Source organism: Macaca mulatta, chromosome 4 (assembly GCF_049350105.2).
Source record: "Macaca mulatta isolate MMU2019108-1 chromosome 4, T2T-MMU8v2.0, whole genome shotgun sequence".
Taxonomy (NCBI): Eukaryota; Metazoa; Chordata; class Mammalia; order Primates; family Cercopithecidae; genus Macaca; species Macaca mulatta.
In genome coordinates, this window is record NC_133409.1 from 49,903,295 (window position 1) to 49,926,978 (window position 23,684).

The 23,684-nt window shown below is 37.8% G+C and overlaps 1 protein-coding gene across 14 annotated transcripts in view; it reads left to right on the forward strand.

The window, feature by feature from the left end:
• The window catches only part of UTRN (utrophin), a 576,786-nt gene that overhangs the window by 357,858 nt on the left and 195,244 nt on the right, over positions 1-23,684 (forward strand). For 4 of the 14 annotated variants that reach the window (XM_077999495.1, XM_015137218.3, XM_077999497.1 and 1 more), the window contains exon 1: positions 10,917-11,888. The exons of 9 other annotated variants lie outside the window; for them this stretch is intronic. In XM_077999495.1, the coding sequence (XP_077855621.1) occupies positions 11,838-11,888 (51 nt within the window). In that variant the 5' untranslated portion in view covers positions 10,917-11,837. Of the gene's footprint in view, positions 1-10,916; positions 11,889-18,126; positions 18,197-23,684 lie in introns of those variants that run through there. One more of the 14 variants, XM_015137219.3, reaches the window with a different exon arrangement.

Genomic DNA, 23,684 nt, shown 5'->3' on the forward strand with positions numbered 1-23,684 from the left:
CTTGTCAAATAAGTATTTATTGAGCAATGGTTTTATGTGTAGGATTCTATAGGTTATTTGAGGGACAAATAAATTTAACTTTTTTCTTAATTATTTAACTCTCAAAAAACTTAACTCCCTTAGGGTGACAAGGAAGGGAAAGCACATTGCCGAAACAACCTGTAAACAAGCCAAGGCAACATGTAAATAAGGTACAGGGTAACAGTACAGCATAATGGAGATGGCCGATTTGGATAGGAAATCGTTGAATTAGGATTATAATGCAGGGCTTTGAGTAGAAGGTAGAAATTGAATTGGACCTCAATGGATGGGTAAAATTTGAATAGATGAAAAAAAACCATGAGGAGGATATTATTTAAGAAAATAGAATCCTGTCAACAGAGAAAAAGTACAAAGTGCATCAGGGCATGCTAGGAAAGTCTGTTGTTTAGAACATTGTAGGAATGATGCCTGGTATGTAGGATAAGGCTGTATTGTGGCACCTTGAAAGTTAGGAATTAGGGCTGCATTCTCCAATACCATTGCCGCTAGTTGTACGTGACTATTTACATTTGAATGAATTAAAATTAAAATCAAATGTTATTTCCCCAGTCACATCATTAACCACATTTCAGATGTTTAATAGCCATCCTACTATTGAACAACACAAAGATGGAATATTTTCATTATCACAGAAAGTTCTGTTGGAAGCACTGGATCACAGTTTAGTTATTTTGGGGTTGGAATATGGAGAATCATTAAAGAAACAGGTAATGATATGATAATATAAAGAATGTTTGAATTTTACTTTGTTTTAATTTAAACAGGGAATGATATGATAATATAAAGAATGTTTGAATTTCATTTTATTTTATTTATTTATTTATTTTTTTTTTGAGATGGAGTCTTGCTCTGTCACCCAGGCTGGAGTGCAGTGGCACAATCTCGGCTCACTGCAAACTCTGCCTCCCAGGTTCATGCCATTCTCCTGCCTCAGCCTCCCGAGTAGCTGGGATTATAGGTGCCCACCACCACGCCTGGCTAAATTTTTCTGTATTATTACTAGAGACGGGGTTTCACCATGTTAGCCAGAATGGTCTTGATCTACTGACCTCGTGATCTGCCCACCTCGGCCTCCCAAAGTGCTGTGATAACAGGTCTGAGCCACCGCACCCAGCCGAATGTTTGAATTTTAAATCTGTAAGCCAGGAACTTAAAGGGAACTTCTTTTTTTTTTAATCTTTTTTTAAATGTTAAGTGTTTTCTATGAAGCAAAAACAGAACTTGTCAGGTATAAACATTTTGTATAAGTGTTCTAAAAACTGTCATATTTAATTTTGATTTTAAATTAACTACTAGTATACTAACATTAATGAGGAAATAGAAGGTGAGCTAAAAGAAGTAACTTTTTCATTAGTTTTCGAGCTCAGATTTGTTGTGCAGCATACAGAACTTGAGAATACAGAGAGAATGGAGTCAGGAATTATGGCGTGAAGAAATCCTATGAGGAGATGTATTAGCTCATTTTCATGCTGCTGATAAAGACAGACATACCCAAGACTGGGTAACTTATTTAAAAAAAAAAGGTTTAATGGACTCACAGTTCCACATGGCTGTGGAGGTCTCATAATAATGGCTGGAGGCAAAGGAGAAACAAAGGCACATCTTACATGGTGGCAGGCAAGAGAGCTTGTACAGAAGAACTTCCCTTTATAAAACCATCAGATCTCATCAGACTTATTCACTATCACGAGAACAGCATGGCAAGGACCCACCCTCACGATTTAATTACCTCCCACCAAGTCGCTCCCATAGCACGTGGGAATTATGGGAGCTACAATTCAAGTTGAGATTTGGGTGGGGACACAGTCAAACCATATCAGGAGGTGAAAGAGAAGTGAAGCAAGAAATATGAAAAAATATTAAGATATTTTGATATTTAAGTAGTGTGTATATGTGGGTATATTAATTGGTGATTCCAAGTTGTTTTAAAGTTTAAAAGTTGTTTGAGATGTTATGTATAAGAAAATTTAGTAATTCAATAATGATTTTTCATTGTCTACTATATGTTACAGACTGTTATAATTTCTGGGGCTACATCAATGAATAAAATAGCATTGCTATTTAGCATTCATAATAAAAGTAGCATTGCTATTTTAGGAATGGCTTCACTGATGTGATGAATATTTTATTATTCAATGTGGCTTTTAATAATTACTGGTCATAGGCCAGGCGCGGTGGCTCACACCTGTAATCCCAGCACTTTAGGAGGCCAAGGTGGGCGGATTATGAGGTCAAGGGTTCGAGACCAGCCTGGCCAACATGGTGAAACCCCGTCTGTACTAAAAATACAAAAGTTAGCTGTGTATGGTGGCACAAGCCTGTAATCCCAGCTACTCAGGAGGCTGAGGCAGGAGAATTGCTTGAACCCAGGAGGCAGAGGTTGCAGTGAGCCCAGATCATACCACTGCACTCCAGCCTGGGTGACAGAGTCTCGCTCTGTCTCAAATAATAATAATAACAACAACAATAATAATAATTACTGGTCATTGATAAATTTTCATGTAATCTGTTTATATTTTATTTTAAATTTTTGTTAATAATAGTGTTAACTCTTAACAAGTTTTCATTGTAGTAAAAAATGAAGAAATATTTTAAAATATCATACACTCAGCTTCTCTCAAAATATTAGGTTTGTGCAAAAGTAATCATGTTTTTTGCTGTTAAACCAACATAAACAATATACTATAATAATATATTTTTAGAGTTTTTATCAATTTTTTTTGAAATATATGAAAACTGGTGGAACCCTCACCTCTGAAAAAGTCAATGCCGGTATTCCTGGTATACATATAATAATAAGAAAGTCTTAATTGTCCTGTAACTAAAACTATCTAACTCTCAATAAATTTTTGTTGAAACAAATGCACAATTATGTAGTACTAGTCAATGTCTTTCTTGATAAGAGTGTTTGCTCAATTGTTAGAGGAACATTCTACACAGAAAAATCAAGGTTCAGACAAGAGTTCCAGGGTCAAGCAGCTAGATAAGTGTCATAAAGGAAATCATGACACAGGTCTTTTGATTTCAAGAGTGTTATTCTTTCTTATTTATCCCATGAAATATATATTATAGGGCCAGGATGAAATAATACAGATAAGTCATCTAGTTTACATGTAACATCAATGAATATTTTCTCATACGATTAAAAAGTTTTCTTTATTGCTTTTCAGACTATCATGGTAGTAGAATGATCTGACTCAATTTTTAGTGAGGAAGTTATGTTCTGATGACTTAAGTTCTTATCATCCTGAACTATATATAGTCTTTTCTATACCAATGTGTAGTGTTGTCAATTTGCGTGTTGCAAATATCTTCTTCCAGTTTTTGTCTTGCCTTTTTATTTTCTTTACAATATTTTATTTCAATAGGTTTTTGGGGGACAAGTGGTGTTTGGCTACATGAATAAGTTCTTTAGTGGGGATTTCTGAGATTTTGGTGCACCCATCATCCGAGCAGTGTACGCTGTATCTAGTGTGTAGTCTTTTATCCCTCACCTCCCTCCCGCCCTTTTCCCTGAGTCCCCACGGTGTTGTACTTGTAAAGGCTCTATTACTTCCTAATTGTTCCGTATTCCGATTTTAAAGTTAAAACAATCTCCAGATCAAATTCTAGATGGAAATTGTACTTTAAATTCCTTGGTTTAGCAATTTCAAATGCAAAGCTTGAGATGACCAGACATTGCAAAGTCCCTCCTACTGTGGCTTAACTTATCCCTAAACAAGAACGTGGCTGATGTCAGTCTCAGATGGTGCTTCACCTGTGGAGGTTCATTTCTTTTAGTATTTTGTTACAGTAACCTTCATGGCACATAAAGCCTTCTGTCTCTGAACCTGACAAGCAGGGTCCAGGGAATAAGACTTAATCACTATCACAAGAACATCACAGGAAAGACCTGCCCTCATGATTAAATTATAATTTTCTTTTTCACTTCTTCAATTTAGATCCATGAACGAAGGTGCTATTCGTATTGCAGCATCTCTTTAGACACTAGTAGACTCTGGCGCTTTCACTCTGCCACAGTCTAGGTGGGATCACTTAAACCTACTTGAAAAATAAAGCAATGCTTCCATTGCCTGGACAAATCAGGCCAGACATTCATTTTCAAGTGTTAACAATGGATTTTTATAAACATTCCAAAAAACTTTAGACCCTAGTATCACAGTATTAGATGACAATAGGGATACTCGTTTCCTTGGGAAGAGAATAGCTTGAGTTATATAATACCTGTTTAGACACAAAGTTGTCCTTTAAGTAAGCAGGAGTTACTAGTTATAAAGTAACTTATGAGAACAAAAAGGCTTTGTTCTATGTGTCCCTTGAGAAAAGCTTACCATTGACCAGCCCACTGCTGCAGAAGGCTTGTTTCTATTGAGTGCTGGTTTAGTAGAGTGTTAGACCATCTGGCACGTCAAAAACTTCTGAAACTTTTAGAGGCAAAAATAATTGTCTCCAGCAGCATTAGCTTTCAAATGTAATGATGCCACCCTTTTTGGAATAGGTATCTACCCAGGAAGATAAATGTGTTTTACTTGGGTATTTTCCATCTATTGATTTAATTTTGTGTGAAAATAGTAACACAGGCTGCGGTGAAATTTTCACACAGTATAAAAGATTTAACATTGAAATGTTCCATTCTAGACACTCAGCTCTCCAGTCCCTCCCTCGGAGGTCGTCACTATTGCTATATTATAGATCTTCACAGAAATATTATCTATACCTCATAGATTGTACCTGGACATAACTACATAACTATATCACTCCCCCTCTTTTAGGCATATACATAGGATATGCATTTGCATACATAGTAGAGATTATTTGCTCTTAGAAATTGTCTCCCTCTTGGTTGGGTGCAGTGGCTCACACCTGCAATCCCAGCACTTTGGGAGGCTGAGGCGGGCAAATCATGAGGTCAGGAGATCAAGACCATCCTGGATAACACAGTGAAACCCCGTCTCTACTAAAAAATAGAAAAAATTAGCGGGGCATGGTGGTGGGCGCCTGTAGTCCCAGCTACTTGGGAGGCTGAGACAGGAGAATGCTGTGAACCCGGGAAGTGGAGCTTGCAGTGAGCAGAGGTCACGCCACCGCACTCCAGCCTGGGCGACAGAGCGAGACTCCGTCAAAAAAAAAGAAAAAAGAAATTATCTCCCTCTTTTCCATAGTTGCACAGCATTTCATTATGTGAGTCTGCCATAACTTATTTGCCCAGTTACCTTTTCATGGACATAAAGATTGTTTTCAGCTCAATAAGTCAAGTAGGACTTATTGAGCATCCTTGTATATATGTCTATACACATGTTTGCAAATTCCTAGTGATAGAATTTCTGAGTTAAAGGTTATATGCATTTTAATATTTGATGGGCATTGTTAAATTATCCCCTACCCTCAAATTTGGCAGATTCTAATAATCTCTAGGAAATGTAATGGCTTAACATAAAGGAAATCTTCATTTTGTAGTCAGCCTACTGATTTCCATGTAAGCTGCATAATACATTGTGTTACCTGTCTATGTAGAACTCATTGCACAGAGCAAACATCTGAAGGAAGAGAGATAAAGGTACAGAAAGTAAATATGACTAGAGGGGAATAAAAAGGATGATTGTGGTGTATGACTTTTTGTGAGAAACCATACTTGTAAGTGTGAGTGGTTCATGTGGTTAAGTATTGACTGGTTATTGGTGATATTAGTGAAGATGGATCATGATTAGGGAGTTGAAGTAGGTTTAGAGTGTGATTTTGCAGAGAATCCAGAATGGGTTCCTAAGTAAGAAGATGACAGGGACTTGGTTCAGAGTTGAAGCAGTAACTCCACAATGAATGGATTAGCTTCCATGCATGAGAGAAATCCCACTGCTTAGTATTATACACAAAAATATAGCTGATTGCATGGGGTTAGTTTGAACTTCCTCTGTGTTTGCCCACTGTTCAGTTCCTTAAATATGTATTCAGATTATAGGAACAATGCCCTCCTGGGGAAAGTACCAGTTTTTTACCTGTGACTGAAAACAGCGCTTTCAATTTTGATTTGTTTTGACATTTTAGTTGCTGTTATTAAAATTTGTATTTTAATTTTGGCTTTAATTTTCTAAATCTGCATAGCTGAAAAAAACTGGAGAAACCCTTATGAAACCTTTGGAAAACCTTTAAAAGCCTTCTTCCCAGAGCCCTGTGGATTTAGTTGCATATCCTACAGGCTTGTCAGTAGACATCTGGAATTTGAGACTTGGCCTCCTGAGATTGTTTCCCTCTTGTCTGATGCTGCAAATTTTTTAGGAAGTATATGGTTTGGAAGCATTAACTTGTCTTGGCATTATTTTTAGTCACCTAATAAAGTGCTGTCTGAATTATTAAATATTTAGAAGGTTGCTGAAGGCTGACTCCAGCATCTGGTTGGCTAATTCAGAAGCAAATCAGCTGGTATTTCTCCTCCTGAACCCGTACCCCACCCACCCATTCCCCTGAAGAAGAAAAAGCTCTTTGTGCCTCTTTAAATGTCTGTTGGAATCTTCTGGTTATGTGTTATAGAAAATATACTAAGTATTGAATCTTTTTCTTATGAATCCTAATTTTTATTTCTCTATGACAACCTGTAAAATTATCAAAGTAGATGGCATTATATTGAAGAGACAAACATTAAAAATAATTCTTTGTGTACAAAGCATAGTGCCTGAACTTCCTGGGATAAAAGGAGAGTTTTCCCTTTCATCAGGGGACTCAGGCCTCTATCCTTAGACTGAACTTTTTGCCCCTTAGGGCTGTATATTACCTTAAATAGCTACCAGCTGACACACTTCGCTGCTGGCTGGTGTTGATTCGAAAGCCGAAATGTATGGAGTGATCTCTCCCTAATGGAACTTCAGTGGTAGAAGACAATGAGTTGAAAACTCAGATCACAATTAGGGTCTTGAAGCTATTTTATTTTTGAGTTATAAATCCCAAGTTAGAAGGGTTATAAAAAGGATAATTGTGTATATTTCTTTCACAAGAAATAAGCTGGATCTTTTTTTAAGTCAGAATGGGCTTACAACAAATAAACTTTTCTCTCCATGCCAGAAGCTCCTCATTTTAGTAATGAATAAGCCATGATGTAGCAATTTATGTGTAATCACCTATTGACCTTCCATATGCTTCACTTTAGAGACTCCTAAGAAGCTTTTCTTTTCTTTTCTTTTTGTCCTTTGTATTCACCAATATAAAGAGAAACCTGTTAGAATTTACATAGAAAACATATTTCATCTTTACAGTTTTAAAAATTGTGTTTAGTGGGAAGGGTGCCTTAAGATCCACTATAGGAGTAAGATGTAAAGTTCTTATTTCCCTGAACCATAAAGAATATTTTATTGCCTTAATAAAATTACTAAATAGGTCATCTTTTAACAAATTGTATGAAATATAGTTTTTAAGTACAAAAAGTTTGTAAATTGTCCTACCCTTTGAAAGTTATTGGCAAAGCCATACACATAGCTCTCTTCATTTTGGCATTGGAATGTGGTTTTTATTGAGCAATTTAGATATAGATTTTATTGAGTCCATTGTTGAATTTTCCTGTGCTTCTCTGTGGTTCTGGAACCTTTTTGCTTTCTCATGAAACTCTATGTCTATGTTTGAAACATGGTTTGTTTAGCTAGAGATTCCTGGGTTATTCAGTGTTGATCTGTTATAGGGATTGGTAGTGTCAAGCATATTCCACCTACTGAGGATTAGTGAATAATTTATTTGCACATTGGCTTAAATTGGGAAAATGTCAACTACTTCAAATGTCATCATCTAATTTATTAAGTCTCTCTGGTGATGTATTGCTTTCACTGGGCATCTATTTTTTGTTTTAATAATTACAAGATTACAGGTGATAGTGTATCAAAGAGTTGGTTGGTAAAAAAGGACTGTGGAAATGTAGGTATATTACCAAGATGATATTTTGTGTACTGACTTTAAACTAAGAAAGTACTCTTTTTTTTTTTTTTTTTTTTTTTTGAGACAAGGTCTCACCACTCTGGTTGCCCCTGCTGGAGTGCAAAGTGGCATGATCTTGGCTAACTGCAGCTTTGACCTCCTGGGCTCAGGTGACTCTTCCACCTCAGACTCCCAAGTAGCTGGGATTATCGTCATAGGCCACTACATCTGGGTAATGGAAAGTACACTCTATCTTATAGATATCAGCCACAAATTCGTGATGAAATGTGCTCACTTTTATTAAAGCAACTCACTTTTATTAAAGCAACTATCAGTTATCAAAGAGTGCAATACTTTTGAGTAGTATATTAAATATTTAGCTATTTGAATTTCACAGAATGACTTTGGATATTTACATGGATAATCTGTTTGCCTTTAACACTTAAAAAACATTTTTAGTTGCTTTCTTGTGTTTTCGTGAGAGTATAGTTACCCTGTAATTAAAACTAGTTAAGAATTAAAAAAAAAAAAATTCTTTCGAATGATCCCATGTTCTTTTGATGATCCATTTTTGAATATGGATCCACTGAGTTTTCTACTCTTTCTTGTAAAGAGGCTGCCATCAGCTGGGTGTAGTGGCTTATGCCTATAATCCCAGCACTTTGGAAGGCCGAGCCGGGTGGATCACCTGAGGTTAGGAGTTCAAGACCAGCCTGACGAACATGCAGAAACCCTGTCTCTACTAAAAATACAAAATTGGCCGGGCGTGGTGGCGCATGCCTGTAATCCCAGCTACTCGGGTGGCTGAGGCAGGAGAACTGCTTGAACCCGGGGAGGTGGAGATTGCAGTGAGCTGAGGTCGTGCCATTGCACTCCAGCCTGGGCAACAAGAGTGAAACTCCATCTCAAAAAAAAAAGAGGCTGCCATCGTAGCTAGATTTGTCAATATCTTAGTTTTTGTTGCTGTATAACTGTATATAAGGGAGTTTTCGTTAAGTGTCTTCGTTTCTACCTTAGCAGAGGATGTCAGTTCTAAGAAGGTAGCTGATACAGAGGCAACAACTTCTGGATATTCTACTCTCGAATTCCATGGGAGAACATACTCTTGTTCCCTTCTCCTGTCCAGGACCCAGGTGCTTACCAGGCTGATAAAAGTTCCCTTGCTCTTATCTTTTGGGAAGAAGGCCTAATACAAAGGATATTCTTTCTTTTCCCTCATCTTTATGCCTTGGGTTTAGCCTTGGGTGTGCATACAAGATATTTGGGGCTCTAATAATAACATATCATTCTTGTCTTGTTGTAAGAGCCCTTTAAACAGAAAAGGGTCTACTTTAGAGAAAGACTATGATATTCCCTGTTGTTCCACAGAGTTTTTGTTTAATTTACCCTTCTGATCTGTGCATGGGGGAATGGAATGGCGTGTTTGCACATGTCTCTGATCCCAGCCATCCAGCACCCTGGGTGGTAGCTGGAAGTTTGCCCAGCTGAGAAAGATTGTTCTTTTTCTCTCCCTCTTTTATTTATTTATTTGTGTGTGTGTGTGTGTGGTGGTGGTGGTGGTGATGGTGCTTCTGGTTTCTTTTGTCTTGTATTTATGTAAAAAGTTTATTTGCTGCTCTTGAAAGATCTCAGCATGTGGCCCTAGAGTCTTTACACACCAAGTTCCCTGTGGCCGCTTTCCCTGTAAGTTTCTTCACCACAGTTCTGATGGTTGGTCTTCATGCGGGTGTCCGTGCTGTTTTGATCCAAACTGTAGATTATTTTTACTTGTGAATTTCTGAATAACCATTAGATTAACACATTTGTTTTTGAAATCAAATGTGCGTTGAGGTGAAACATGTTCTGCTAGAAAGCTCATAAAGCCATTTTTCCCCTGGGGACATGCAGGTTTTTATGAAAAAATAATGAAAATATTTTAAAAGCTTGTTAAAATTTGTATAGATGGGCATATGTAAAACACATGCTATTTAAATACTGATGAAAATAAGTTAGGAATGAAATGGAAAGAAAAATGATTTGCAAATCCAAAAAATAATAACAATATTATATATTGTTCCCTGATTGGTTTTCAGTTTTTCTGGTGTTAAATGGAATCTCTTACTACCCATGATTAAATGAGTGCTAACAGTATTGATATTTAAGCAACTCATTAGCCCTTTAGGAGATGCATATTCCAATTTCAGCGTTTTCTCCCATTTTGGTCTATGCCCTGATGCAAAAAAGTAAACTTACTTGTATTAAAATTTACATTATTCTATTTGTGATAGTGTCACCATTATAAGCACTGCATCTTTATGATGGAATTCTGCATACAACTAGAGAAACGTGTTTCAAATGGACATTTCTGTTATACTTTATTGGTATACTGTACAGCTATGTAATGCAAAAGCAAAATCACATTTGCCTTGGAATGATATCCATAATATCACTACAAAGAATTTATAATTTGGATTGGAGTTTTTTTTTTTTAAAGTGATGACACTTAAAACTTTGTGGACGATGGTATTTCTTTGAGTGTCAGTAGTAATTTAACATCAAAATGGAAGACAAATTCAATGTAGTTATTACTTATATTTTGAGTATAGTAGTTTCTCTCATTAAGTTTTATGTCAGAAACAAGTAAATTCCCTGTAAGAAAACAGTCTGTATGACTTTCAGTGGCATCAAAGAGATCAAAACACTTTAAAAGTATTTTCTTCGTCAGTTTCCTGCTAACACCTTTTTGAAAAGTAAAATTAATCAACACGTATTTCCTTTTGTGATTTGTGCTGTTTTGTACATTCACTCCCCTTTCTTTTCATGGGTTGGCTCCCAACTGGAACATGGAACCTGTGATCCATTCAAGATTGAGACAATGTAAGAGATAGAGAACTGACTTTTGGGGCAGGCAGGCCTCCAGGAAGTGGGAGTGAGCTTTCACTTCAAACTGTGTGAGGGGTGGTGGAAAGGGAGGATGCTGATTAAAATAATAAACAACTGCTGGAAAGAGAAGTTGATTACCACACTGCTGTCAGATCAGCCAGGGGAGCTGCCAGAGCCCACTGAGGCTACTCTCCCCTGCCACAAAGCCGGCAGAAGGGACTAGGAGATTTACTGCGAGAGCTTTTCTCTGGACAGACAGAACACCTTTTAAAACAACTTTAGTTCTGTTGCATTGACAGCATCCCTTAGGCCAGGCTGACCTAGGGAAATGGACTGAAACTAGCTTGGTGGTTACCATAGCAACCCAGGCTGCTGGTGTCTGGGAGAGTGAGAACCGGTGGCCTCTTGTCCTGTGTTTTGGTGTTTCTTCAGCTAAGAGTACACTCCTCCTTCGAACTCTACACAAGTCATGCTCTTTGAAAACTGGCTCTTTACCCAGGATTTTTTTTTTTTTTTTTTCATTCTGAAATCAGTCTGAATGGAGGAAGTTGGTAATACTTGGCCTTTTTTTTTTTTTTTTTTTTTTTTTTTTTTTTTTTCTTCTCTCATGCAAGTTTCCAGGATATAGCTTCTTTTTTTGCTGTGTGTAATTGAGACCAAACTCTAAGCTTGGGGCCCAGGAGAGAACAGTTGTGGCCTGCAGGTCATTAGTGAGGTGAGCAGAAGGGAATCCTGGGCTTCCCAGAGAAAGAGGAGACCATGCCAGCCTCGTGGAGCACAGCTACCAGGAAATACAGAAGCAGGTCTATTCCTTGCGAACTCCGAAGTCCATGAAAAAACGGACCCACAGTGGGGTGGCTAAAATGTCCCAGCGCAAGCTGCTGCCGCTGCTGATGGACCATAGCTCAAGGGCAAGGCTTGTAAAGGATTTTACAAAGGATTTTAAAGTATAGCCAGAAAAGATACGGTGTTTAGAAGTTAAACGCTGTTGTCTGAAGGAAGTTTGCCAGAAAGATGTAGGCTTCAAGGGCTACTGGACAATGATTGGTCTGAACTTCAACTTACGGGAACTGCTGACAAAATTTGAAAAGGTATGCAGAAAGCAAACTTCATGAATGTACTTTTTTCCTTTCTTTCTTGCCTTTTATTTTTCACTACACATTTAGATAACAGCTATTCTGTTGACTCTTTGGTGGTTTAGTGTAATTTATAAAGAATATTTGATTTTGCTCTCTCCTTTAAATATGCTTTTCAAGTAAAGGGCTAATTAGCAATTATTTCCTTTCGTCAGGAGGGCTTCTCATGATGCCTGTCACTTTTAGAATTCCACATCAGAAGAAACTCTTTGTACTCAAGTCAGCTGGTAATTTAACTGAAACTTCTTTGGAGGAAAAAAAAAAAATAAAATGAGAATAAAATAAAAAACCAGCAACAAACACTGGGTATTGGTGCCAAAGTCTGACTTCGTAGGCATGGGTTCTGTTCTCCATACCCCTCAGGTTTATCTGTCCAGCCCCTGCCTGCCGTGCACTGCCCTGCACAGCCCTCTGCCTGGAGACTCAGCTCTGGGTGGCAGAAGTCGCTTCACAGTGACAGTGGCACATCTGACCTCAGGCTTTTTATCTGAGCGTGTCTGTTTTAAACATAGAGTGCTTGCATGCACTGTGAAGCTTTAATGCTTGGATTATTAAATGTGCATGTAGCTCTTTTTTCCATAGGAAGGCTCCTGGCACACTCTAGATGGAGTCTAGCCTGCCAAATACTACCTTACATTTATAGTTAAAACAGAAAACCTCCACATGCATGTGTGCACTCCTGCTCTCTTTAGCCTTTGGATGCCAAGCACCAATCTTCTTCCAATTTCCAGTCTTTAAAGAAAAGGAAAGGCAGAAAGGGGTGAAGTCCTCCCTCCGTTGGTATGTAAGTCAATGATTAATATTTAAAAAGCTGTGCTCAGTGGCTTTTACCGTGAATGCCCCGTGGTTCATTGCAAGTACAAATACTGCAGAAGCAAGAATGGATTGAGTCATTAAAAGAATAATGGGCTTTTTCTTACAAACCACAATTGCCAGAGGGAAAAGATGCAGTATTATGCCATCTGAAAAGTTTGGAAGCTTTTCCAAAACAATTGCAGTCATTGCTTGCCTTTTGATGACAGGAACGTTTTGGTGTGATGAGTGTGGAGAGAGAAGAATGTAACTCCTCCTTGGTGGGTGCTCCCTCCTGGCAGTAGTTGTTTCTCCCAATCTCTGCCTGCACCTCTACTGTAATGGAAGGATTGTAACACAGGGTGGACTTCAACCTCTCACTTTAATATGTCGTTAAGCATCTGAATTCCTGAGAGTAAAAGAGGTTCTCCCTCAGCTTGTTCTCCACTTAGAAGGGGCGAAGAAAGCCAGGAATATCTTCCTTATGGCAGCTGGTAACAGCAGGTGACAAACTTTATGACCATAAAGAGGTCTGTTAGCTTGTTTTGTGTAGATTTGTCTGTTTCTTCCTGAAAAGGTATAGCGCATATGTTACATGAATGATTCATTACTTAGACCCCCTGAGAGGCAGTAATTGTGGCAATAGCTGGACTTTTGTATTGTAATTGCTGCTATTAGTCTTAAAAGCCTAGGTCAGATACCAGGGGTTCCTGACCTGCCTCTACCTTCAAGCCATTTTACTGGCAGAGTTAGAAGTTCTGGTTATATTAGCATGTTTCCCCTTTTAACTCCCAAGCCTTAATATTTAAATATTTCTTATTTCTATTTTAGTAGTTGAGTTGACAATAAAAGATATCTACTGGCTTCTTCCTGTCAAAGGCTTGATTTGGGATTTTTATTTTTATTTTTTTTTTTATTTATTTTGAGACAAAGGCAAACTCAAAGAAACAGTCCTGTTGTAATTCTCAGTCTGAAGTTCTCCATATATATGTATTTTTGTGTTAGTCACTTTTATACAAACCTATGTGAAAGTTGATCTCTTTGCCATATTTTACTTATAGGAAATTGTCATACATGGATGTGTTCTTTCCCAAGTGTTAAAATCCTTTCCGTATTCTTACAAAATCTGTCTCATATATTGAGACGTTGCTTCATTGGTTTATTGGCAGGAAAACTGGAGTTACGGAAAAGTATCAGTACCTCACACCTCTCAAATACAACTAACCACCTTCCCCGAACAAAACAATAATGCCATTTCTAGGGAAAGACCAAGGCCTACTGCTATAATGCAGAAGCCACAGGATCCCTTCAGAAGCTGAGTAACAGTCATTCTATATGCAGAGGCAGAGTCCCTTTACTCTCAATTCTCAGTCCTGTCTCTTTCTCAGTATTAGTAACCTGTTTCTAGAGAGAATACTAGCCTTAACGATTTACCACTTTTCATATCAGCAGTTGTCATTGTTCAGTCTGAAGTTTAGGTGACCACAGTGGAAAGGGGATTTTGCTGTATTCCTGAAGCAATTTCAGGCTTTAAGAAAACGAGAGTCCGCTGCTGGACTAGTAGACTCAAATCCTGATACACTCAGTAGTTGAGGCCAACAGCTGAGCAGCAGGCCTGCTGATGGTGGCTAATCTGGAAAGTTATAGACTGGTCAGACCATTAAAATTCCCAGGTGAAAGCAGACCTTCAGCATAACGTTAAGGCAGCAGTTTGTTTTTGAAGGTAAATTGAAAGGGATATTTTAGTTGATATCTTTGAATTTTGGAGACATCCAGTGGTTTTGTGATTTTTATTGGATATCCACTCATATAAGAATGTTTGGCATGTGGTTGAGCACCTGGTCTCAGCATGTGTGATGCTGGGCACAGGCGGGGTGGGCAGTTTCTAACCTTGGGTACTCATTTCTAGTCTTCTGGAACCAGAAAGGGCAAGGCTGGGAGTCTCTTGCAGGCAGGAAGTATTCTGTTCCTACAAGATGGCAGCTCATTACAGATTAGGAAGTCCCAATTGGAGGGAACCATGCCAACTCCAGAGTGGTACCTAAGGAGGAAGAACTTCTTACCAGGGGAGGATGACCCCGTAGCAAGATGTGCCTGCCAGCAAGCAGGTCCTAATCATCTAGTGAAGTGATGAGGGATAAGAAGTTGTGACCACGGGCTCAAGGGTGACTATGGGAAGAGTTCGCACTCAAAGTTGACTGGTCCAACACACCACTCTGAGATCCAGCCAGTAGGTAGTTTTATTGCCAACCTGATTTTAATTAATTTTTTTTTTCCTGAAAGTACTTCCCAAAGGAAGTATCTCTCATGACTTTAAGGACTATTAACATACTGTCATACTTAAGCCATTTGCATTTTGTACTGTATTTCTTTTGTTTATTAGTCACAGAGTGTAATGGCCAATTTTAGCTCAGTGACATTTTGAGTGACTGTTGCCTTTTATTAATTTATTCAGACCTGCTACTGGATGATTAATGATAATGGTAGTTCTCTAAGGAATTTTTTTTTTAATGTGTGTGTCTGCTGTGTGTCTGAGTGCCATTCTCTTAGTACCATTCTCTTGGTGACTCCTTGGGCAAAGATGCTTCCCATCATAACAACACAGAGAGAAACCACTCAATGCTGAATTTCTTTATGGCATTTACCTCCTTTTGCATGACTCTAATTTTTAAAATTACAATTTGAAGCTATACTGTATTGCTCAGTTTGCAGTATCTCATTTTAAAACAAATGTGTCCTCAATAAGATATAGTAAACACTTTTCAAAGTCAACTCATTTATTCCCTACTTAGCAAATATTTGTGAAATATGTACCAGGTGCTGGTCTAAGTGTATAGATGGAGAAGACATTGATCTTATGGCTGAGTGGGAGGATACAGACAAGGATGTTTTCAGTGAGAACTGCATAATTAAGCAAAGGCAGATGAAATTATAAGAGTAATAGTAGCCCTAATCTCAGTACTTGTGAAGTCTCTCCTGGAGAAATTACATTTAAACTGAGACTTAACAGATGAGTTTAAGTTGAAGGAAGCAAATAAGATTATATACCAATGTGTGTGCATGTGTGTGGCCCGTGGGTGGACCTGTGTCATGGGAAGAAATTGGGAGCTTTCGGGGTCACAGGGATTGCTTTGACATGGGTCAGAAGCTGAGGAGCTGTGTGCCCCAGGCTTGTAGTTTTAAACATTTGAAATGCAATAATTTTTCTCTGGGTTTTCTAACCTGTTCAGTTTTGATTACATGATCTGATTTGTTTGTTCAGTTTTCATTACATTATCTGAGTTTGTTCCACTTAGTAATTTGACTGTTTTCTACTCTGTTGTCTTACTTTTTTTTTTTTTTTTTTTTTTTTGGAGACGTGGATTTGCTGTGTTGCTCAGGCTGGCCTTGAACTCCTGGGATGAAGCTATCCACCCACCTCAAGTCTTACCTATATTTATCATCACAGATAACAGGAAAAGAACATTATTAGCATCAATTTCTTAATTTAGAAATGTTGCTGTAGACCTGATGATACCACCTCTGTTGTCAGTCAAAAATGTGATTCAATAGAGTGATTAAAATCTGTGAGATTAGTTGTTGGAAGAAAATTTATAGAATAATAATTAAAATCAATAAATTAATTGAATAATTAATGGCAATTACTCACTATCCCAGAAATCTCACAAACTGTTTCAAAACATATTTACATGTGACATAACCTTTGAAGCTGATATTATTTGCTTATTCTATTATTATTTAAGTAATATATATGTATTTTTTTTAAAATCATGATTCCTCATTTTCAAAACCTAAAGCTGTGGCAGTAATCCTGCTGAGCTGCTGATAATCAATTCTGAAATCCAGTCCAACTTTTGAAAGGAATGGTGGATTTATTTTCCCCTAATGATTAACTTTGTTTAGTTAGTCTGAGCTTTGGGACATGATAGCGAAGTTGTTCTAACCTCGTTTCTTCTTCACCTTCAGGAAAGGGGTCAGAACTCCTTCAGAAAAAGCATCACTGTTGCCACATAAGGTTAAGTAGATAGGTGGTGCAAAAATAATCCAAAATTATTTTAACAAGACCAAAAAGGATGAATCTAGTCTAGTACCCATTTAGTTGTTGAAGACTTCCTGGTAGTACTGTTCTAAATCTCTGTGTCCTGTCAGAGATTTCAGACAGTTCTGTTTATTATAATGTGAGGAAATATTTTTGCTTACATATTTAAGCAAAATATGTTTTATTTTCATGATGTTTTATTAATTTGTTTTATAATATATATCATAATTTGTTTATAATGTTTTATAATCAAGCTACTACTTGTAGCTTTATAATCAAGTAGTAGCTTGACTATGAAACATTATAAACAAGTTATGTGATATACATTATAAAGTGTTTACAGTTATATCTCTATGGGTTGTATCATTAGAGAAATGCCCAGTTAAGGGCAAAACTTGTATTAAAATACTAATTATTAAAGAAGTAAAAAGTAAATAAATAAATGTTTCCCCATATTTGTGAAGTTTATCTTGATCTGATTAGTGGGTGTTATTTACAGAAAGACTAACCATTTGTCAGGGAACCTCCGTAAACTTTTGTAGCCATCTTCTGGAGGGCTGTTCTGAGAGTTTGCATCTTATACTTTGGATGGTGTTTTATTTAGAGAAAAGTGTGTAGTCCTATTCTTCTAACTCCTGGCTTTTCTTAACCTTCTACATTATACTTACATTATTTTAAAATACCTTTCAAGTGAATCCTTAAGACATTGCTTCTGCCCTGTTTTCAAATGTTAGTTCAACTGCTTGAATATTTTGCTGTGGCCCCTCTGTGCACACGAGCGGTTTATGTTAAATGCTTGGAAGAGCATTGCTTTGTGTTTCAAGATGGATTACATTCCCATAACTCATTATCAGTAACCATTTTGTGCTGTTTAAAGTTCAGAAGGGCTTGCAGGTGACAGAGGTAAGCATTAGTAGGGCCAAGTCTCCCAAATGTGCAGCGAGAGTCAGCCGTCTTTCATGGAACTTTAATTTATTGTAGCATTTGACGCCACATCAGGGTCATGATCTGACAGCCTCCCATGCTGACATCCTGAGATTCAAATCAGTGCATCATTACATATTGATCTACGAAGAAACATGATTCATTAACTGCACTTATTTCTAATTTTTCAGTGCGAGCTTAGCCAGGACTTTGCAGTGCAGGCTTCTAAATTATTTTAAGTTCTCCCATTAAACTTTTTAAATGAAGAAATTGAACAAAATGATTACTACATTTCCTTCCAATTTTTCAATTGTTTGGTTTTCTCCTAGCATTATAGTGGCCAATTTGCTAGTCAATCAAGATAAACCTATTAATCCATTCATACATTGATAATGTGTATCTATGTGTCATCTATCTACTCTGTTTACATTAGGCGCCTTCTATGTAACAGAGACTGCGAGGATACAGAAGAAATATTAAGATGATTTTCTGTTTTGAGGAGCTCCAGGTATGTTTGGCAAAGTTAATATGCCACCAAATGTCAAATAAAACAAAATAATGTATGGGATTTCATTTTCTTTGATCACTTGTGGTGGTTGATTTTCTTCCCAACTTTTGATGATAATCATGTGTGGAAGGGTTTTCCACATTCTGAAAATTATATTCTAACATGAACATACGACCACTGGTAGCACAGTTAAGGAAACCTTTGTGGAACTGCTTATCATCCTTGGTTGGGCCAGCTATGTAGTCTTGTTTCATTCCCATTCTTCATGGTGGCTGGGTTGGAAAACACGTTGCCTGATCTGATGTGAGAAGGCAAATTTGCTTTATGTTCTTGCCACCCAAATGTCCTGATGTTGCGTATGCTCTTGTGAAACTTAGAAAACTATGCATCTTAATGCATTTCTTCTTCTTCTTCTTCTTCTTCTTCTTCTTCTTCTTCTTCTCCTTCTTCCTTCTTCCTTCTTTTTTTTTTTTTTTTTTTTTTTTTTTTTTTTTTTTTTTTTTTTTTTTTTTTTTTAGAAGAAATCCCCCTCTGTCACCCAGGCTGGAGTGCAGTGGCATGATCTCAGCTCACTGCAACCTGTGCCTCCAGGGCTTAAGTGATTCCCTGCCTCAGCCTCCCGAGTAGCTGGGATTACAGATGTGCACTGCCACACCCAGCTATTTGTTTTCTATTTTTATTAGAGATGGGGTTTTCATCCTGTTGGCTAGGCTGATCTGGAACTCCTGACCTCAGGTGACCCGCCTGCCTCAGCCTCCCAAAGTTCTGCTATTCCAGGCATGAGCCACTGCCCTGGCCTTTTACTTTTTTCTTCTCTTCAATATGAAAGGAATCAAATAGGTCAGACTACATCAGGATGTTGTCGTTTGAAGTTGTCTTGTGATTTTAGGTGTAGTTCATCGATAATGATGTATAGGAACTTAAACAGGAAATTTGAAGCCAGGTTCTCCTTGGCAATAGAGAGCAAAGAGGTGCCTTGCTCGTTGTATCATTGAGCTTCTTGAGAAAGATGGCTACCCTACAGATATACACCAGATGCATAAAACCATTGCAAAACACTATCTGCAAACCTTTAAATATGTCTCTTTAGATGTCTTAAAATGCACTTCAGGACACAGAAATAGAACAGTTGTATCAGGAGATGACACCAAAGAACTTTTCAGCAGAACTTCCCTTTTCCTTTTTTTCACTGAGAATTTCTATTTGGCACATCTCAAACTATGATTATAATGAGACTGCAATTTTCTATACATAGTGTTGCACTCCTGAGAACCTTGAATCATTATCTGGCTCTGTTTCCCGGCTGCCCTATTCACTTCTGTTCTGCACTGCTGTGGGATAGAACTGCCTGTGAAATGCAAAAGATTCAACAATCTCCGAGTTTTTGTTCAGTGGTTAGGCCTAATTCTGCAAACTACAAACCACACTTTGCATTGGACCAGATTTGGGTTTGTCATTTGGGTCAGATAACCTCAGAGATCAATGGGTTTGCAAATTTGGACCATAAATCTTGCAGGAGCTGTCTATTAAACTTTGTGTTCATCTCACCAAGTCTCCAAATGTAACCCTATTAGTGTCATGTTAGACATCTCAGATCCCGTCAGGAGTAATACTAGGTCAGTGCTGCCCATTCACCTTATGTAAGTGATGTCTTCCTAACATGCTGATTGGGAGTAGTGAGGTGCAAAAGGCCCTTCCATGGGTGTTTCTGGTTACTGGAGGTCTATGGGTGATTGAAAAATAATCACTTAGATACTGGTGCCTAAGCCTGGATTCTTGGTAGAATGCGTGAGTGTGCTTACTAGGAGTGAGTTTTATTTTATTTTATTATTATTTTTTCTCTTTCTTCACCTTTTTTTTATTATTATATTTTAAGTTCTAGGGTACATGTGCACAATGTGCAGGTTTGTTACATATGTATACATGTGCCATGTTGGTGTGCTACACCCATCAACTCGTCAGCACCCATCAACTCGTCATTTACATCAGATATAACTCCCAATGCCATCCCTCACCCCTCCCCTCTCCCTGGTAATGGGATGGCTGGGTCATGTGGTATTTCTAGTTCTAGATCCTTGAGGAATCACCATACTGTTTTCCACAATGGTTGAACTAGTTTACAATCCCACCAACAGTGTAAAAGTGTTCCTATTTCTCCACATCCTCTCCAGCACCTGTTGTTTCCTGACTTTTTAATGATTGCCATTCTAACTGGTGTGAGATGGTATCTCATTGTGGTTTTGATTTGCATTTCTCTGATGGCTAGTGATCATGAGCATTTTTTCATGTGTCTGTTGGCTGTATGAATGTCTTCTTCTGAGAAACATCTGTTCATATCCTTTGCCCACTTTGATGGGGTTGTGTGTTTTTTCTTGTAAATTTGTTTGAGTTCTTTGTAGGTTCTGAATATTAGCCCTTTTGTCAGATGAGTAGATTGCAAAAATTTTCTCCCATTCTATAGGTTGCCTGTTCACTCTGATGATAGTTTCTTTTGCTGTGCAGAAGTTCTTTAGTTTAATTAGATCCCATTTGTCACTTTTGGCTTTTGTTGCCGTTGCTTTTGATGTTTTAGACATGAAGTCCTTGCCCATGCCTATGGCCTGAATGGTATTACCTAGGTTTTCTTCTAGAGTTTTATGGTATTAGGTCTAACATTTAAGTCTCTAATCCATCTGAATTAATTTTCGTATAAGGAGTAAGGAAATGATCCAGTTTCAGCTTTCTACTTATGGCTGGCCAATTTTCCCAGCACCATTTATTAAATAGGGAATCCTTTCCCCATTTTTTGTTTTTGTCAGGTTTGTCAAAGATCAGATGGCTGTAGATGTGTGGTATTATTTCTGAGGACTCTGTTCTGTTCCATTGGTCTATATCTCTGTTTTGGTACCAGTACCATGCTGTTTTAGTTACTGTAGTCTTGTAGTATAGTTTGAAGGTGTGATGCCTCCAGCTTTGTTCTTTTGACTTAGGATTGTCTTGGCAATGTGGGCTCTTTTTTGGTTCCATATGAACTTTAAAGCAGTTTTTTCCAATTCTGTGAAGAAAGTCTTTGGTAGCTTGATGGGGAGGGCATTGAAATTATAAATTACCTTGAGCAGTATGGCCATTTTCACAATATTGATTCTTCCTATTCATGAGCATGGTATGTTCTTCCCATTTGTTTGTGTCCTCTTTTATTTCACTGAGCAGTGGTTTGTAGTTCTCCCTGAGGAGGTCCTTTACATCTCTTTTAAGCTGGATTCCTAGGTACTTTTTTCTCTTTGAATCTATTGTGAATGGGAGTTCATTCATGATTTGGTTCTCTGTTTCTATTGATTGGAAGAGTTTCAGAAGGAGTGGTACCAGCTCCTCCTGAGAATTCGGCTATGAATCTGTCTGGTCCTGGAATTTTTTTGGTTGGTAGGCTATTAATTATTGCCTCAATTTCAGAGCCTGCTATTGGTCTATTCAGGGATTCAACTTCTTCCTGGTTTAGTCTTGGGAGAGTGTAAGTGTCCAGGAAATTATCCATTTCTTCTAGGTTTTCAAGTTTATTTGTGTAGAGGTGTTTATTATATTCTCTGATGGAAGCTTGTATTTCTGTGGGGTCGGTGGTGATATCCTCATTATCATTTTTTATTGCATGTATTTGATTCTTCTCTCTTTTCTTCTTTATTAGTCTTGCTAGCGGTCTATCAATTTTGTTGATCATTTCAAAAAACCAGCTCCTGGATTCATTGATTTTTTGGAGGCTTTTTTGTGTCTCTTTCTCCTTCAGTTCTGTTCTGATTTTAGTTATTTCTTGCCTTCTGCTAGCTTTTGAATGTGTTTGCTCTTGCTTCTCTAGTTCTTTTAATTGTGATGTTAGGGTGCCAATTTTAGATCTTTCCAGCTTTCTCTTGTGGGCATTTAGTGCTATAAATTTCCCTCTACACACTGCTTTGAATGTGTCCCAGAGATTCTGGTATGTTGTGCATTTGTTCTCATTGGTTTCAAAGAATATGTTTATTTCTGCCTTCATTTCATTATATACCCAGTAGTCATTCAGGAGCAGGTTGTTCAGTTTCCATGTAGTTGAGCAGTTTTGTTTGAGTGTCTTAGTCCTGAGTTCTAGTTTGATTGCACTGTGGTCTGAGAGACAGTTTGTTATAATTTCTGTCCTTTTACATTTGCTGAGGAGTGCTTTACTTCCAACTATGTGGTCAATTTTGGAATAAGTGCGATGTGGTGCTGAGAAGAATGTATATTCTGTTGATTAGGGGTGGAGAGTTCTGTAGATGTCTATTAGGTCGTCTTGGTGCAGAGTTGAGTTCAATTCCTGGATATCTTTTTTAATTTTCTGTCTCGCTGATCTGTCTAATGTTGACAATGGAAGTCTCCCATTATTATTGTATGGGAGTCTAAGTCTCTTTGTAAGTCTCTACGGACTTGCTTTATGAATCTTGGTGCTCCTATATTGGGTGCATATATATTTAGGATAGTTAGCTCTTCCTGTTGAATTGATCCCTTTACCATTATGTAATGATCTTCTTTGTCTCTTTTGATCTTTGATGGTTTAAAGTCTGTTTTATCAGAGACTAGATTGCAACCCCTGCTTTTTTTTTGTTTTCCATTTGCTGGGTAGATCTTCCTCCATCCATTTGTTTTGAGCCTATGTGTGTCTCTGCATGTGAGATGGGTCTCCTGAATACAGCACATTGATGGGTCTTGACTCTTTATCCAATTTGCCAGTCTGTATCTTTTAAATGGACCATTTAGTCCATTTACATTTAAGGTTAAGATTGTTATGTGTGAACTTGATCCTGTCATTGTGATATTAGCTGGTTACTTTCCTCGTTAGTTGATGCAATTTCTTCCTAGCCTCGACGGTCTTTACATTTTGGCATGTTTTTGCAACGGCTGGTACCAATTGTTCCTTTCCATGTTTAGTGCTTCCTTCAGGGTCTGTTGTAGGGCAGGCCTGGTGGTGACAAAATCTCTAAGCATTTGCTTGTCTGTAAAGGATTTTATTTCTCCTTCACTTATGAAATTTAGTTTGGCTGGATATGAAATTCTGGGTTTAAAATTCTTTTCTTTAAGAATGTTGAACATTGGCCCCCACTCTCTTCTGCTTGTAGAGTTTCTGCCAAGAGATCTGCTGTTAGTCTGATGGGCTTCCCTTTGTGGGTAACCCAACCTTTCTCTCTGGCTGCCCTTAAGATTTTTTCCTTCATTTCAACTTTGGCGAATCTGACAATTATGTGCCTTGGAGTTGCTCTTCTTGAGGAGTATCTTTGTGGTGTTCTCTGTATTTCCTGAATTAGAATGTTAGCCTGCCTCACTAGGTTGGGGAAGTTCTTCTGGGTGATATTCTGAAGAGTGTTTTCCAACTTGTTTCCATTTTCCCCCTCACTTTCAGTCACAGCAATCGGACGTAGATTTGGTCTTTTCACATAATCCCATATTTCTTGGAGGCTTTGTTCATTTATTTTTCCTCTTTTTTCTCTAGACTTCTCTTCTCACTTCATTT